General features: G+C 47.7%; 1 protein-coding gene and 1 long non-coding RNA gene across 2 annotated transcripts; both read right to left on the bottom strand.

Moving 5' to 3' along the window:
- Window positions 1-976: 976 nt before the first annotated feature.
- Window positions 977-2961, bottom strand: LOC136719411 (zona pellucida sperm-binding protein 4-like). Its single transcript, XM_066697333.1, has 9 exons — window positions 2799-2961; window positions 2479-2666; window positions 2286-2383; window positions 2077-2207; window positions 1796-1985; window positions 1562-1709; window positions 1407-1485; window positions 1189-1308; window positions 977-1098 (listed from the first exon to the last, which is right to left on the bottom strand). The coding sequence occupies exons 1-9, from the start codon at window positions 2959-2961 to the stop codon at window positions 977-979; spliced, it is 1239 nt and encodes a 412-aa protein (XP_066553430.1).
- Window positions 2962-11836: 8875 nt separating this feature from the next.
- Window positions 11837-14686, bottom strand: LOC136718801 (uncharacterized). The gene is made up of 2 exons (XR_010805321.1): window positions 13444-14686; window positions 11837-13352 (listed from the first exon to the last, which is right to left on the bottom strand). It is a non-coding gene; the product is annotated as an uncharacterized LOC136718801 (long non-coding RNA).
- Window positions 14687-16638: the final 1952 nt, after the last annotated feature.

Consider the following 16638-nt stretch of genomic DNA (forward strand, 5'->3'; position numbering starts at 1 on the left):
GTAACTGCAATACTATTCAATAACTTCAGAAAGACGGAGTCAGTAGAAGAGCAAATACGGGTTCAAGTCACCTACGGGGCAGAACAAATTGGAACAAATAATGTGACCGTTACATCAGCGTCCGATACCACTGTCTCAAGTATTGTAGATACAAGGCAGTTTAAGTGCAGGATTATACAGCAGGTATAAAAAGAACACATCGCATATTGTAGATCACGGACTCATTTGAAAAGTAGAATACAGCGCAGTGCCAAATTGAAACAAATGTCGAATTGTAAGGGGTTTTAAAGCAATCTGAATTGCACCGCGGTTAGGTTATTCGACTCCCCCCAGACTTACAGTCTTTTATCCTTCACTAACCGAGTGAAATTCTAGTTTCACGATGGTTTACAGTGGTTTAAAATTCAAGTAATAAAAAAGACACTGTTTTCAACATTCATTATCATTGTATTTTAACCGTCAGAATTAACGGAGATTCTGTTAAATGTTATTTTACAGTTGTGAACACTGATTATACGGTAGTTTGTCATTAAAGAATAAACATATTTCAACCTTCACTATTACAGTTAGTTAATTAACCTTCAAAACTACAGAGATTTTTTACAGTGTGGATACAGGAAGCTTATTGGGATTTCTTCTTTGGATCTGGGCAACATGCCAATCAATACAGATCAAGCAAAAGACCAAGTTTAATCCACCTCAGGACTATACTCTCAGCAACCCCTCACACACGAAAGGGAATTCTGAGCAGCGGACACAAGGAGGGGCCACTTGTTGCCACCCCTGTAAAAGGCACAGTAGGGCCACGAGTACTACACACCGGTTGGCGTGCATTACTAGAGGGAAGAGCAGCCACTGAACAGAGGGCCTGGAGTCAGGCTCTGGAGCACACGGCTGAAGGATCTTTGCAAGGCAAGAAGAAACGGAGCGAGTCAGACATTTCACAGTCCACATTTTATTCAAAAACCTGCTCCAGTTACAGTTGGGATGCCCGCATGTGGGGCCTGGCTCTCCACACAGCCGCCAGCACCACAGCACAGAGCACAAGCACCGTGGAGGCAGCCACGGTCAGCACACCATAGCCGAAAGCCTGGGGCACTGTGGAGACGGGAGAGGGACAGGCAGCTCACAAGGGTGCAGACATGAGAGGGCTGAGCGCCAGCAGAGTGTCAAAGCTCCCCTCCTCACCTTCACTGGGAGAAGCCCTCCTGTCCACAGCAGGGAGCTCAGAGGCAGTCAGGATCACTTCCCCACTGGACACCACGGCCATCTCCCTGGAGGCCCTCTGCACCGGGGCAACAGCTCTCCCTGAAGGGACAAGAGCAGCATTACAGAAGCAGCCCCTCCACTGGGGGAGCCTTAGGGAAAGATGCCAGTCCAGCTCACACTGGAACCGAGCCACTCACTCATTCTCTGGTTGCACGGAGTGACACAGCGGTCAGTAGCACTGGGTTGGCACACTGCTGCACTACAGTGGATGAACACCTGGGGGAGCACGAGATGCAGTACAATACAATGCCGCCATGGGGAATGTGGCGTTCCTTGGCCAATAGACCCTTACCTTCGCCTTCAGAGGGAGCTGGGAGCCAGCATCCACAAAAGTGAACATCTGCACGATGAAGCGCTTGTAGTGCGTTGGGTATGGCAGCCCTGAAGAGCCAGCCACAGGAACCAAGGTGGTCTGGTACTGGTCATCTCTGTACGGACACCTGGAAAGAGCACCACACATGGGTCAAGAGGTCTGCCTAAACCACCAACACAAGCTGGCCGGCAAGAGATACAGGGCTCCAGTTACCCAGCAACCAGCAGGCTCCACTGGGGCTGGCCGAGCGGGCTGGGGGTGGAAGTTGCCCAGCAGTCTTCCAGAGTCAGGACAATGTTGGGGTCGGTCCTATTCAGGATGCGAACCTCAACATACACAGGATCCCGCAGGACCTTGGTCACGGGGTAGTCCCCATCACCGTAGTAGGCGTCATACACAGCTTCTACAGGAGGAACGACGGAGAGCTTTAGGAAGCCAGCATGCATTGGAAACCAGTACATAGCATGGCCATGTACAAGGGCTCATCACAGTACCCGTTGCAATCCTGAGCTCCACACTGAGAGGTCCAGGGGCCACGACTGAAGGAGGAGGCGGGGCTGCAGTGTACACTACAGCCTCCACAGGAACAAGCTCACTGCCCGAATACTTGCACAGGAAGGTCAGCCTGGAAGGAGAAGCAGGCAGCCATTGGACCCAGTCGGGTACTGGCACATGGAGACGGCCACTGGGGAGCCCCACTTACTCATAGTAGCTGTCCCTGGTGATGGAGCCATCAGGCCCCTCCTGCACATCACGTTTAGAGGACATCGTGTTCTCGTACACCACATCGCCACCCTCACTCTGGAAGAGGGAAGCAGACCCTCACGTTATACAGCCAAGACAATCAGCACAAGGCGCTGCAATGCTCAGGCCAAAGCTGGGAACCGCTTCCTCACCTTCAGTGTGCTGCCACAGGCACTGACTGGGAACTGGAACAAGGCAAAGCCAGCAGTGGTGCCAACAGGGCTGCAGGGGGCGCCCTGACCCCCCAGCAGGCTGACGGTGTCAAGGCTCAGCGGAGGCCTGGTCACATTCCTGGGTACTACAACCACAAACTGACCATCCGTGGTGCATTGCACAGTCACTGGAGGGAGAGGGGAGAAGATTAGCAAAGCAATGCGCTCAGGAGCCGTTTGTACGAGATTTTGCCCATACCACTCACCCTCATTGCTGTAATAACAGGGCTGTCTTCCCCTCTGATCAAAGCAGCAGTTACTCGCTTCACAGTCGGCTCTACTGATTGCAGGGGCGCCACACGCCATTTTCTCGTTGTCACTAACCGAGCAGTTCTGACCCTGGGCTATAGACACGTCCACCGCAGCCGCCATCAGCAGACAGACAAGACTCCAGACCCGCACGCTCATCCCAGACCTCTCCATTGTGCAACTCGGCAACGAAGTGCCGAGAAGCGGCGCTCCGCTCCTTAAATAATCCGGCGCCCTGATTGGCTCAGGGCTGGCCCTGGCGCAGCAGGCTGCACGGGGATTTCAGCCACCCCAGCGGGCCAGTCGGGCTCTTTGGTGGAGCTCTCGCTTTGCTGCCGCACAATCACTGTCAGATGCCACATCACTGTCTGTCGGCAAGCCCGCCGCGCCCCGCTGCGCTCACTTCACTGCCCCGGCTCTCAACGCACAGCTCCCCTACCTACTGAGCACTCATCTCCAAGACTTCCACAGCTTTTTAGAGAGAGTTCCGACTCATCATACGGTCGGTGTGCGACACTCGCAACACTAGCAGTGAAGATGAATAACTGTATGACATTGTAACACGTCTTCTTCAGAGACAGTGAATGCTGGATTTTGAAAAGAACGGAAATGCAAAAGCACATTGAAATTGAGCATCGAGTTCAACTTTAAACGGACAGTGTGCCTCATCACGTCCTCCTTGTGACTTGGGACGAGAACACGATTTGGAGAAACTAGAGACCGGGGGCTTTCAAACGATGTCTTACTCGCGTATGTAGAGTCTTCATAGCATGGGCTACAGGCTTGCGAAATCAGCCATGTGTCCTAGTGTACAGGGCTGATTTGCGTATGCCCGAGTGTTTGTTTCTAGCCTGTCAGCCGATTTGCCTTAAAATACGAAAGGTCACAACTTGTTCTTTAATTTGATACAAGATAAAAGCATATGGCACAACGAAGCAAGGGGAAACACGGTAACACTTTACAATAATGGGCATTAATTCCTCATGAATTCCGATAGTACAACACGGGGAAAACACATGAATGCATGATGTAATTCTTGTGAACTCATTTGTAATTCAAGTATGTGAATTCATCATGATGTAAAGACTCTTATTCATATGGAATTCTTTTTTAATCCCCTGGCGAGCGAGTAAGAGGGTATGAATTCATTATGATTCATGATTATTAAGGGTCTTCTTTTCTGCAGTATGTTCCTCATGAATTAATTCGTAATTCAACAAATGGTGTTAATCATGTGTACAAATCGGGACTGGCTATTTGAATAAAAGCAAACAAAATATATGGATTCATCTCAATTTTGAATTTTAAAATATATTTTTCTTGCAATAATCGGCGTTATGCCAAGTTACGTTTTCTCGTAAGGAATCGAGCTTATTTACAAGCTAATCACATGCACTTCATGTTTAAAGACAATTATTTTGAAGTCATGACTTATTCATGTTTTTCTCCTAATGAACACTGCATGATCGAACGACTATAGTCAACTGAAATATGTGGGTATAGCCGCTTCATGCTTTGCTGTAAGGGCATACAATTATTGTTTTTAAATGTTAGCGCATGTATATACGTGTAAATATTGTAGCGATATCTGCTGCGTGTGTTCGCCACCAAAACAACAAATAATCGGACCGAGCCGTGTTTCCTGCAACAGGCTTTATTTTTCAAAACATTGTAATGCAGCTACACCCGTCTCTATCACTTCTGTCCTGTCCTACTTCTGCGGCGGACCGGGCGCCCCTATATATGCCCTCGGCCCGTGACGTCTCCCACAATCACGGCGCCTAAGTTCCCGCGCTGCGCTGACCCATGAACGCGGAATTCAGTATTTCCCTCTGTCTAACAGTAATAATTACATTGTTCATTGTTTTCTTGTTTTACTCTGTTTTTAAATTCTGTAAAGCGCTTTGAGCACCATCAAAAAAGCGCTGAATAAATAAAGGTATTATTATTATTGTTATTATTATGATCACTGAATGCCGTGGAACGCGTTGATGACCCAGCGGACCCGTGTGTGACTCGATTCACAGGCACATCGGGGCACCGTTTGTAGTAGTACATCCCAAACAGCATGAAACCCCTATACCTACATATTTTAGAATACATTCTTGCCCTTAGACTAAGGACTTTACTATAATGGTCTGCTCATGCAGTGTTCGTTACGAGATAACATGAATCAGTCATGACTTTCAAATAATTGGCTGTAAACATGAAGTGCATTAGCTTGTAAATAAGCATGATTCTTTACAAGAAAACGTAACGTGGCAAAACCCCGATTATTACAAGCAATAATACATTTTAAACCTCAAAATTGTGATGAATCCATACATTTTGTTTGCTTTTATTCAAATAGCCAGTCTCGATTTGTATTGAATTTGTATTTGTAATGAGTTCATACCCTCTTACTTGCTTGTGTGAATTCATGTGTGAAGACATATACATACATCTGAGTTCACAAGAATAACATCATGCATTCATGTGTTTTTCCTGTGTTGTACTATCGGAATTCATAAAGAATGAATGCCCATTATTGTAAAGTGTTACCAGAAACACAAACAGGAAAAATGCCAGTAGAGAATGGCTACCGCTGAGATTGTTTATTCAACAGTGAACAGGGCAATGTCAGGCTTTAACAACGAGACGAATGGCCATTCTGAGTGCTCTGAATTATGAACATCTACTTGGGGACTTTTCCGAAGAAGGGGATTAACTATAACACGGAAAGCAGACGAAACCGAATGTTAATTAGTATGCATTTTTGATATCAAAAATACATTTGTTGATATCAACAGTTAGCAGGTTAATTCTTGATATCAACAATTGTATTCTAGATATCAGCAATTATGGGTTAAATGTCACAACGGCTTGCCATAAAAATGTCCCCAATTGAAACAAACGGCAGGTAACTGCTGCTCTTTTGGAGGTCCCGGTAGCGCATTAAAACAGCGGGCTCTCTAACCTTTGTGCCACTTCGCTGGGATTAGAGCTCTGGAGCAGAGATTTGTGGCTTTAATCCCAGGCAGGAGATACAGTTGCTGTACATTTGCGCAAGGTACAGTACAGATTGCTCCAATAGAAACACAACTGTACAAAGGGGTCAAGATCTGTTAAAACAATGCTATATGTTGTAAGTCATGTAATCATTAAGAATAAGCAGAGACAGGTCACAAAGTGAACTGATTAAAATAGGAATTTATAAAATGTACTATGCTTTGAATTGCTTTGTATTATGTAAATCTGAATTTGTATTGTTTGATGCCTCGTACTGAACTGTATGTTTGCACGTTGTATTGCGCTTATGTTTTGTAATTCGCCTTGGCTAAGGGCGTCTGCCAATCAATAAATAATAATAATTATATACTACTACTACTAATAATAATAATGCAGGACTGGTCATCTGAAAATGGAGATTATAGCAATACAAATCAACAACCCTCTACGGCTTTTTAATGTTCATACAATTACAGACAACCCATGAAGAAATTGTCACACACATAAAACAACAAAAAACGCATTCACTTGCTTTGCAAGGTGTACCTTTAAATGTACGGGGGCTGCAACGTATAAAATCCCATTAAGAATCAAGCCTCTGCCACTAAGACTGTAAACCAACCAAATCTCCATCAGTTCCAGCGATCTAATCGCAATATTCAACTTTTTAAATAATTTCCAAATCACAAGTGTGTGAGAGGCTGTGGCGAATGAGTTTTAGGTAGTGCTGTCCGACTCGAGATGCTGCGCACCTGCTAGAAATGTGCGCCTTCATTGGAAATAAGCGGTTTCCGCCGCTGATGTAGGCGTGTCTAGGCGAATGCAAGTCTCTTGTTGTGACGGCCGAATTCATGAACATCTCCATGAATGAGTTTGAGATCCTTATTGATGTGCAGGTGCCTGAGATCAAAGTCATTTTTCTTTCATAGCGGAGCACAAATGTGTTTGGAGTAGTTTTAGCGCACTGAATGCTCGCTCACCTGTTGCTGTCGTGACCGGTATGGTATAGGAACACATTACAAACTAATCACTCTCATCGTAAGTCTGTACAGTTACATTTTCGTCCACGAGAAATCCGGCTATTTCGCGCAGTGCTCCTAACGCTCCTCGGTTAACTCCTGCAGCTCAGAGGAGCGCCTGGCGTACGCGGTCCGAACCCCGAAAAAGTCACTGCTTTTGTTCAAAATACATGGATTCGATTTTTGTATACGCCACCGTCTCCGCAGTCGCTACCAAAATGACAATGTCAGTTTATCTTCATTACGTCATTCTGTTTCGACTAGTTTCAAAGGGTTTGCGGCGTTTCGGCATAGGAGAAAAAGCCCAAGCCGATCTGGGATCACCTCCAGTCGACCCAAAATACAGCAAACGCAAAGGTACACACTCCTAGCTCGGATTCCCGCTCTGTGACGAATGTATACATCTCAAATCAAACCTCAGATTCGATGTAACAGACCCAACACTGCATAGTGGCATCAGATGATCGTTTCTATGGAAAAATATGTAAACGGCCACGGGCATGGCGCACGCATGCACAGGTTTCTCTTCGAGATAATGACGTTAGTTGAACAGGAAGTTAATCCCTCATAGGTTAATTCACATTTGCTTTGAATAGATGAACATGCAAAGCTGCTTTTCGAACAATAATTCGTGATCTACACATCTGATCTAACCGGGTAGCTTCGTGTCGGATGTAAGCGTTTGTAACCCCGTTCTCCTCCTGCAGTTTCTACGATACAGTGTCCTCCGATCAGCTGTAGGCTGCCAGCCCCGTGGCACTGTGGTGCGATGTTCTGAAAGTGGGAATCTTTTTCTGAACACGTGATTTCGAGCCCTCCAGGGCCTAATTTTCGGCATCACTAGCTGTAGGCACAAAAGCTGCAGAGATCCTGGAAAGCAGCAACACGCCAACTGCGAGCTAAAGGACAGTTTTAGACCAGCTGTAGTGGCCATGGATTGCCATCCTGCTGAACTTGGAGAGCAAACAGGAAAGACACAGGGCATGGTCTGTTCTCAGCTTTATTGATCATTCACACAACAGTCAAGCTGTGGGTGAGCTTGCTCTCCTGTACAGCACAGTCCCCAGCACAGCAATGCACACCACAGCCACAGCAGCCACCACACCAGCCAGGAGCACAACCTCAGCAGAGATGCCTGCAAAGAAAGCCCACCCCACTGGTCACTCACTTTAGGTCAAACCCAGACTACAGCAAGAGACCGCAACCTCTGGCTCCAATTTCAATAGGCCCCAGTACCTGCTTCTTTGCGGTCCTCTGCAGTCAGGGGAGACCTCTGGGCATTCGTCTCCACTGGAGGGATGGCATCCTGCGGCTTCTCCAGCACACGCACAAACACTGTGGCATCACCTTCCCATTCTGGAAGGTGGAGAGGCTTGGATCCAGCCACACATACTATACCCCAGTACCACACGCACAACCAGGCAAAGGATCCTTACCCTCCTTGAAAGCCAAGTCCCTCCTGTACCTCCCAAAGTACCTGGATTTAGAGACAGGGCTACAGCTGGAGTCACAGCAGCTACAGACCTGATCGCTCCCATCCACCGAGCTCCAGCTACAATAGGGATACAGCCATCAGGACGGAGACCCGGAGAAGGACACCAAGGGCCTCAAGCACCCTCCTCCCCCTCTACCTGTTGCCCACAGGGTAGCAGGCCTTGTCCAGGTTGTCCACAGCCTGGGAAGCAGCAGTCACCTTCAGGTGGCAGGTCATGTAGATCTGAGCAGAACAGACATTGGCACAGTTAGTGCACCCTGGGAGAGCTGCTTCAATGCCAAAGAAGCCACACAGTTGAGAAAGCAGAGGCCAACCAATCCAAAGATGCAAAAGCAGTAGTCAAAAGCTCAGAGGCAGAGTGGCTGGGAGACTTACAGAGCTGTTGGCATCATTGTGGAACCTGAAGGCATCAAGCACCATCTGCAGCTTAGTGACGTCCTGAGGTCTTGGCATGAAGTGAGAACTGGAGCCCGTCACCTTGGCATCAATCAGGCAACTGGGGACAGGAGGAAATCCATGATCAGTCCCTGCTCGGAGTCGACACCCAACACCTGCAAGCACCCTGGCCATGCTTAGCTATGGGATCTCACTCACCCATAGTTCCCAATGAAAGTGTAACTGGGAGAAGAGGTCGGGTCAGAAGTCAAGGTGGCCACACAGCTGTCCACAAACAGCCGCAGGGGCACGTGGCTGGCCTGGTTGACGGAGGCTTGGATGTTCAGGACGTCCCCCAGGAAGTACACGTTGGAGGGTCTAGGGGAGCTCCAGTCATCTGCGGAGACGGGGAGCAGCATGAGGCCTCTACAGAGCAGAGCAGCACTCCAGTACATGGGAGGGTTAGAGCTGCATTAGGTTGGCCTCTACCAGTCATGAGCTGCAGGGAGAAGTCCAGGAGATCCTCCGCAGACTTGGTGGAGGTGTATGGGACCCAGGTTGGCTGCAAGGCATCGCTGCTCACATTGTGGAGCCTATGGAGCAGACAGCAATTACACACCGATCCTACAGCAGCTAGGCTGAAGCAGTACTGCAGCAGAGTCCTCACCGGAGGTAGTGACACTCGATGTGGACAACAGCAGGGTCGGTTCTCACGATGCCAGTGTTGGCAATCGGGGACGGGTGGTAGTTTAGGGAGAAGCTGTAAACCAGCTCGTCTTCGGTCATCTACAAGTGAAAGGCACAACGGTTAAGCTCAGGATGGTTTAACCCATTCACCGTGCGAGTCTACAGCCGTATTCTCCCCCCTCCCCTACTTACCGACAGGGCGCTGCCACAGCCCTGCAGCTCCGACTGGAAGACCAGGACCGTGTCGTTCTGCCCACTGAGCGCACAGCCTCCCAGCTGGATATCCGCAGCCTGGATCAGCTCGCCGGTACCGAACAGGTCTCTCTCCACCGACACCTGGATCGCGCTGTCCCCGCACTGTGCCCACACGACGGGGGAGACTTGCTGCTTGAACAGAGAAGAATCCACTCGCACAACGGCCTTGGCTCTGGCGGGAGGCTTGGCTCTGGCTGCAGGCTTGGCTCTCGCCCACTTAGAAACTCTGCCGGCGTCGCAGAGCCCAGCGAACACACACAGCACTAGCAGCCCACACCAAGAAGCCCTCGTACGTAGCATTGTGGCGAAAATACAAGAACAGCTCACAGATTCGCGATGCTTACCCAGCCCACACCGCCTCCTTTTATACACTGAGATGATCCCGCTCAGCGTGTCTCTCTGAGGAGACAGCGCGACATTTTCACGTGGAATTCGGCGACAAGTGGGGCTGCAACAGCAGCGGCGCGGATCCAGCGCGGATCCCAGTGCGTCCCGTCCTGCACAGGTGCAGCGAGTAGTGACGACGGAACTGATTTTGCCGCTGTGTGAGCGTGTTTCGTGCTGTCCCGACTTCATTTTTTAGGCTACAGAGAGCAGATGAGCAACACTCAATTCAATGCTGTTGGTACCACTACCAGTACTCCAGCTAATGATTATAATAGTAGCCTGTGAGTTCGTAGAACTAGGACCCTGCCACCTGCTTTCCTCCCCGCGATAGGTGGCCGTGTCGTCTTTTTAAATAATCCCTTATTGATGAATAATCTCACGATTCCACGCGAATCATGTCAATTAGTCAAGTTATCAACAGAATACCAGGTGCTGTATTGAATTTTGCAATACACCTCGAAGCATGTCATTTCATGCCTTTACTAGGGAACTGGGATTATCCGAGACAAACGCAGTCTCATTATTACAATTCAATGACAGTGTGCACAAGGATTTCTCAACACTGTGCCAGGGATGTAATTCACGGGTTGCAGATTGCCGTATCTGTGACACAGTCACTTGACTTCATTTTGTATTTGATATGTTTTCTTCAACATTCGTTTGCACCTTTTTATTTCACTAACTTAACATTCTTTAATTACTTTGAATTTGGCTCGATTGAACTTGGGAAATGGGTTGTCAACAGCGTTCATGGCGGTTTTAATTGAATTATCCATAGAGCTCGTGATTGGTGGAAAATACCATTTCATTACAATACAATTCATTGTAATGTACAATACAATTCATCATTTTACAATCTGCTCAAAACAATATTTCAAGAAATAGAAAATATATAGGCGTTGCTGATTGCTCTTTGCCGTTTAGTCCCTTATTGATGAATAATCTCACGATTCCACACGAATCATGTCAATTCATCAGTCGGACACGTTGAATATTGCGGCAGCAACTGTACACAATTATTGAAAGGGGGCATGCATCGCGTTTTGACCTCATATTCATTACGATTGGTCAGAATGTGTCATTACGTCATTTCAGTGTTTCATTTTACGAGTTGCTAGAATTCTGTACCTTCTCTCCGGGACATATAACATGTGTGTTCATCCCATTGCTGGCTTTCTCTTCAGCCTACGGTTTACACCTTCACAACCGTGACTACATTTACAATATTTAATGGTTCATAAATATATTCGTCATGAAAGTAAATGAAATTAGTTTAAGAATTCATGTATGAGCAGGCGTTATCCATGGCGATGTAGACGTATAACCTATAAGCTATACAAAAGCTCAAATATGATCACTTCAGACCCAACCGGAGTAACTGCAATACTATTCAATAACTTCAGAAAGACGGAGTCAGTAGAAGAGCAAATACGGGTTCAAGTCACCTACGGGGCAGAACAAATTGGAACAAATAATGTGACCGTTACATCAGCGTCCGATACCACTGTCTCAAGTATTGTAGATACAAGGCAGTTTAAGTGCAGGATTATACAGCAGGTATAAAAAGAACACATCGCATATTGTAGATCACGGACTCATTTGAAAAGTAGAATACAGCGCAGTGCCAAATTGAAACAAATGTCGAATTGTAAGGGGTTTTAAAGCAATCTGAATTGCACCGCGGTTAGGTTATTCGACTCCCCCCAGACTTACAGTCTTTTATCCTTCACTAACCGAGTGAAATTCTAGTTTCACGATGGTTTACAGTGGTTTAAAATTCAAGTAATAAAAAAGACACTGTTTTCAACATTCATTATCATTGTATTTTAACCGTCAGAATTAACGGAGATTCTGTTAAATGTTATTTTACAGTTGTGAACACTGATTATACGGTAGTTTGTCATTAAAGAATAAACATATTTCAACCTTCACTATTACAGTTAGTTAATTAACCTTCAAAACTACAGAGATTTTTTACAGTGTGGATACAGGAAGCTTATTGGGATTTCTTCTTTGGATCTGGGCAACATGCCAATCAATACAGATCAAGCAAAAGACCAAGTTTAATCCACCTCAGGACTATACTCTCAGCAACCCCTCACACACGAAAGGGAATTCTGAGCAGCGGACACAAGGAGGGGCCACTTGTTGCCACCCCTGTAAAAGGCACAGTAGGGCCACGAGTACTACACACCGGTTGGCGTGCATTACTAGAGGGAAGAGCAGCCACTGAACAGAGGGCCTGGAGTCAGGCTCTGGAGCACACGGCTGAAGGATCTTTGCAAGGCAAGAAGAAACGGAGCGAGTCAGACATTTCACAGTCCACATTTTATTCAAAAACCTGCTCCAGTTACAGTTGGGATGCCCGCATGTGGGGCCTGGCTCTCCACACAGCCGCCAGCACCACAGCACAGAGCACAAGCACCGTGAAGGCAGCCACGGTCAGCACACCATAGCCGAAAGCCTGGGGCACTGTGGAGACGGGAGAGGGACAGGCAGCTCACAAGGGTGCAGACATGAGAGGGCTGAGCGCCAGCAGAGTGTCAAAGCTCCCCTCCTCACCTTCACTGGGAGAAGCCCTCCTGTCCACAGCAGGGAGCTCAGAGGCAGTCAGGATCACTTCCCCACTGGACACCACGGCCATCTCCCTGGAGGCCCTCTGCACCGGGGCAACAGCTCTCCCTGAAGGGACAAGAGCAGCATTACAGAAGCAGCCCCTCCACTGGGGGAGCCTTAGGGAAAGATGCCAGTCCAGCTCACACTGGAACCGAGCCACTCACTCATTCTCTGGTTGCACGGAGTGACACAGCGGTCAGTAGCACTGGGTTGGCACACTGCTGCACTACAGTGGATGAACACCTGGGGGAGCACGAGATGCAGTACAATACAATGCCGCCATGGGGAATGTGGCGTTCCTTGGCCAATAGACCCTTACCTTCGCCTTCAGAGGGAGCTGGGAGCCAGCATCCACAAAAGTGAACATCTGCACGATGAAGCGCTTGTAGTGCGTTGGGTATGGCAGCCCTGAAGAGCCAGCCACAGGAACCAAGGTGGTCTGGTACTGGTCATCTCTGTACGGACACCTGGAAAGAGCACCACACATGGGTCAAGAGGTCTGCCTAAACCACCAACACAAGCTGGCCGGCAAGAGATACAGGGCTCCAGTTACCCAGCAACCAGCAGGCTCCACTGGGGCTGGCCGAGCGGGCTGGGGGTGGAAGTTGCCCAGCAGTCTTCCAGAGTCAGGACAATGTTGGGGTCGGTCCTATTCAGGATGCGAACCTCAACATACACAGGATCCCGCAGGACCTTGGTCACGGGGTAGTCCCCATCACCGTAGTAGGTGTCATACACAGCTTCTACAGGAGGAACGACGGAGAGCTTTAGGAAGCCAGCATGCATTGGAAACCAGTACATAGCATGGCCATGTACAAGGGCTCATCACAGTACCCGTTGCAATCCTGAGCTCCACACTGAGAGGTCCAGGGGCCACGACTGAAGGAGGAGGCGGGGCTGCAGTGTACACTACAGCCTCCACAGGAACAAGCTCACTGCCCGAATACTTGCACAGGAAGGTCAGCCTGGAAGGAGAAGCAGGCAGCCATTGGACCCAGTCGGGTACTGGCACATGGAGACGGCCACTGGGGAGCCCCACTTACTCATAGTAGCTGTCCCTGGTGATGGAGCCATCAGGCCCCTCCTGCACATCACGTTTAGAGGACATCGTGTTCTCGTACACCACATCGCCACCCTCACTCTGGAAGAGGGAAGCAGACCCTCACGTTATACAGCCAAGACAATCAGCACAAGGCGCTGCAATGCTCAGGCCAAAGCTGGGAACCGCTTCCTCACCTTCAGTGTGCTGCCACAGGCACTGACTGGGAACTGGAACAAGGCAAAGCCAGCAGTGGTGCCAACAGGGCTGCAGGGGGCGCCCTGACCCCCCAGCAGGCTGACGGTGTCAAGGCTCAGCGGAGGCCTGGTCACATTCCTGGGTACTACAACCACAAACTGACCATCCGTGGTGCATTGCACAGTCACTGGAGGGAGAGGGGAGAAGATTAGCAAAGCAATGCGCTCAGGAGCCGTTTGTACGAGATTTTGCCCATACCACTCACCCTCATTGCTGTAATAACAGGGCTGTCTTCCCCTCTGATCAAAGCAGCAGTTACTCGCTTCACAGTCGGCTCTACTGATTGCAGGGGCGCCACACGCCATTTTCTCGTTGTCACTAACCGAGCAGTTCTGACCCTGGGCTATAGACACGTCCACCGCAGCCGCCATCAGCAGACAGACAAGACTCCAGACCCGCACGCTCATCCCAGACCTCTCCATTGTGCAACTCGACAACGAAGTGCCGAGAAGCGGCGCTCCGCTCCTTAAATAATCCGGCGCCCTGATTGGCTCAGGGCTGGCCCTGGCGCAGCAGGCTGCACGAGGATTTCAGCCACCCCAGCGGGCCAGTCGGGCTCTTTGGTGGAGCTCTCGCTTTGCTGCCGCACAATCACTGTCAGATGCCACATCACTGTCTGTCGGCAAGCCCGCCGCGCCCCGCTGCGCTCACTTCACTGCCCCGGCTCTCAACGCACAGCTCCCCTACCTACTGAGCACTCATCTCCAAGACTTCCACAGCTTTTTAGAGAGAGTTCCGACTCATCATACGGTCGGTGTGCGACACTCGCAACACTAGCAGTGAAGATGAATAACTGTATGACATTGTAACACGTCTTCTTCAGAGACAGTGAATGCTGGATTTTGAAAAGAACGGAAATGCAAAAGCACATTGAAATTGAGCATCGAGTTCAACTTTAAACGGACAGTGTGCCTCATCACGTCCTCCTTGTGACTTGGGACGAGAACACGATTTGATGCCCTGATTGCAACGAACCAATTACTTCCAGCGTCACCGAGTGCACTCTGAAAATGTATGGCAAGCAGTTGTGACATTTAATCCATCATTTCTAAAATCCAAAATACAATTGGTGATATCAAGAATGATCTGCTATTTTTGATATCACCAATTGTATTTTGGATTTCATAAACTGTATTTTTGATATCAGAAATTGAATTTTTGCTATCAAAAATGCATACTAATTATAGCATCCGGTTCTATTTGTCATATCAAAAATGCATACTAATTATCATACGGTTCTATTTTTCATATCAAAAATGCATACTAATTGACGTCCGGTGATTTGAAACTCAACCCTTTACACTCCGCCCCATTATTTTCAGATCTTCCGCGATCGGAGAAATAAATTGTACGTTTTTCAAAACTATAAAATATACCAGAGACTGGAGAAACTAGAGACCGGGAGCTTTCAAACGATGTCTTACTCGCGTATGTAGAGTCTTCATAGCATGGGCTACAGGCTTGCGAAATCAGCCATGTGTCCTAGTGTACAGGGCTGATTTGCGTATGCCCGAGTGTTTGTTTCTAGCCTGTCAGCCGATTTGCCTTAAAATACGAAAGGTCACAACTTGGTCTTTAATTTGATACAAGATAAAAGCATATGGCACAACGAAGCAAGGGGAAACACGGTAACACTTTACAATAATGGGCATTAATTCCTCATGAATTCCGATAGTACAACACGGGGAAAACACATGAATGCATGATGTAATTCTTGTGAACTCATTTGTAATTCAAGTATGTGAATTCATCATGATGTAAAGACTCTTATTCATATGGAATTCTTTTTTAATCCCCTGGCGAGCGAGTAAGAGGGTATGAATTCATTATGATTCATGATTATTAAGGGTCTTCTTTTCTGCAGTATGTTCCTCATGAATTAATTCGTAATTCAACAAATGGTGTTAATCATGTGTACAAATCGGGACTGGCTATTTGAATAAAAGCAAACAAAATATATGGATTCATCTCAATTTTGAATTTTAAAATATATTTTTCTTGCAATAATCGGCGTTATGCCAAGTTACGTTTTCTCGTAAGGAATCGAGCTTATTTACAAGCTAATCACATGCACTTCATGTTTAAAGACAATTATTTTGAAGTCATGACTTATTCATGTTTTTCTCCTAATGAACACTGCATGATCGAACAACTATAGTCAACTGAAATATGTGGGTATAGCCGCTTCATGCTTTGCTGTAAGGGCATACAGTTATTGTTTTTAAATGTTAGCGCATGTATATACGTGTAAATATTGTAGCGATATCTGCTGCGTGTGTTCGCCACCAAAACAACAAATCATCGGACCGAGCCGTGTTTCCTGCAACAGGCTTTATTTTTCAAAACATTGTAATGCAGCTACACCCGTCTCTATCACTTCTGTCCTGTCCTACTTCTGCGGCGGACCGGGCGCCCCTATATATGCCCTCGGCCCGTGACGTCTCCCCCAATCACGGCGCCTAAGTTCCCGTGCTGCGCTGACCCATGAACGCGGAATTCAGTATTTCCCTCTGTCTAACAGTAATAATTACATTGTTCATTGTTTTCTTGTTTTACTCTGTTTTTAAAGTCTGTAAAGCGCTTTGAGCACCATCAAAAAAGCGCTGAATAAATAAAGGTATTATTATTATTGTTATTATTATGATCACTGAATGCCGTGGAACGCGTTGATGACCCAGCGGACCCGTGTGTGACTCGATTCACAGGCACATCGGGGCACCGTTTGTAGTAGT

The sequence above is a fragment of the Amia ocellicauda genome, chromosome 23 (assembly GCF_036373705.1).
Source record: "Amia ocellicauda isolate fAmiCal2 chromosome 23, fAmiCal2.hap1, whole genome shotgun sequence".
Taxonomy (NCBI): Eukaryota; Metazoa; Chordata; class Actinopteri; order Amiiformes; family Amiidae; genus Amia; species Amia ocellicauda.

Bases quoted from the DNA above. Each gene is read 5' to 3' on its own strand.
- LOC136719411 (XM_066697333.1), bottom strand. From the start codon at position 2,961: ATGGAGAGGTCTGGGATGAGCGTGCGGGTCTGGAGTCTTGTCTGTCTG. The intron at 2,208-2,285 runs GTAAGTGGGGCT...TTCTCCTTCCAG, and splicing joins ACCAGGGACAGCTACTATGA to GCTGACCTTCCTGTGCAAGT. The intron at 1,099-1,188 runs GTGAGGAGGGGA...CCGTCTCCACAG, and splicing joins GAGGGCTTCTCCCAGTGAAG to TGCCCCAGGCTTTCGGCTAT.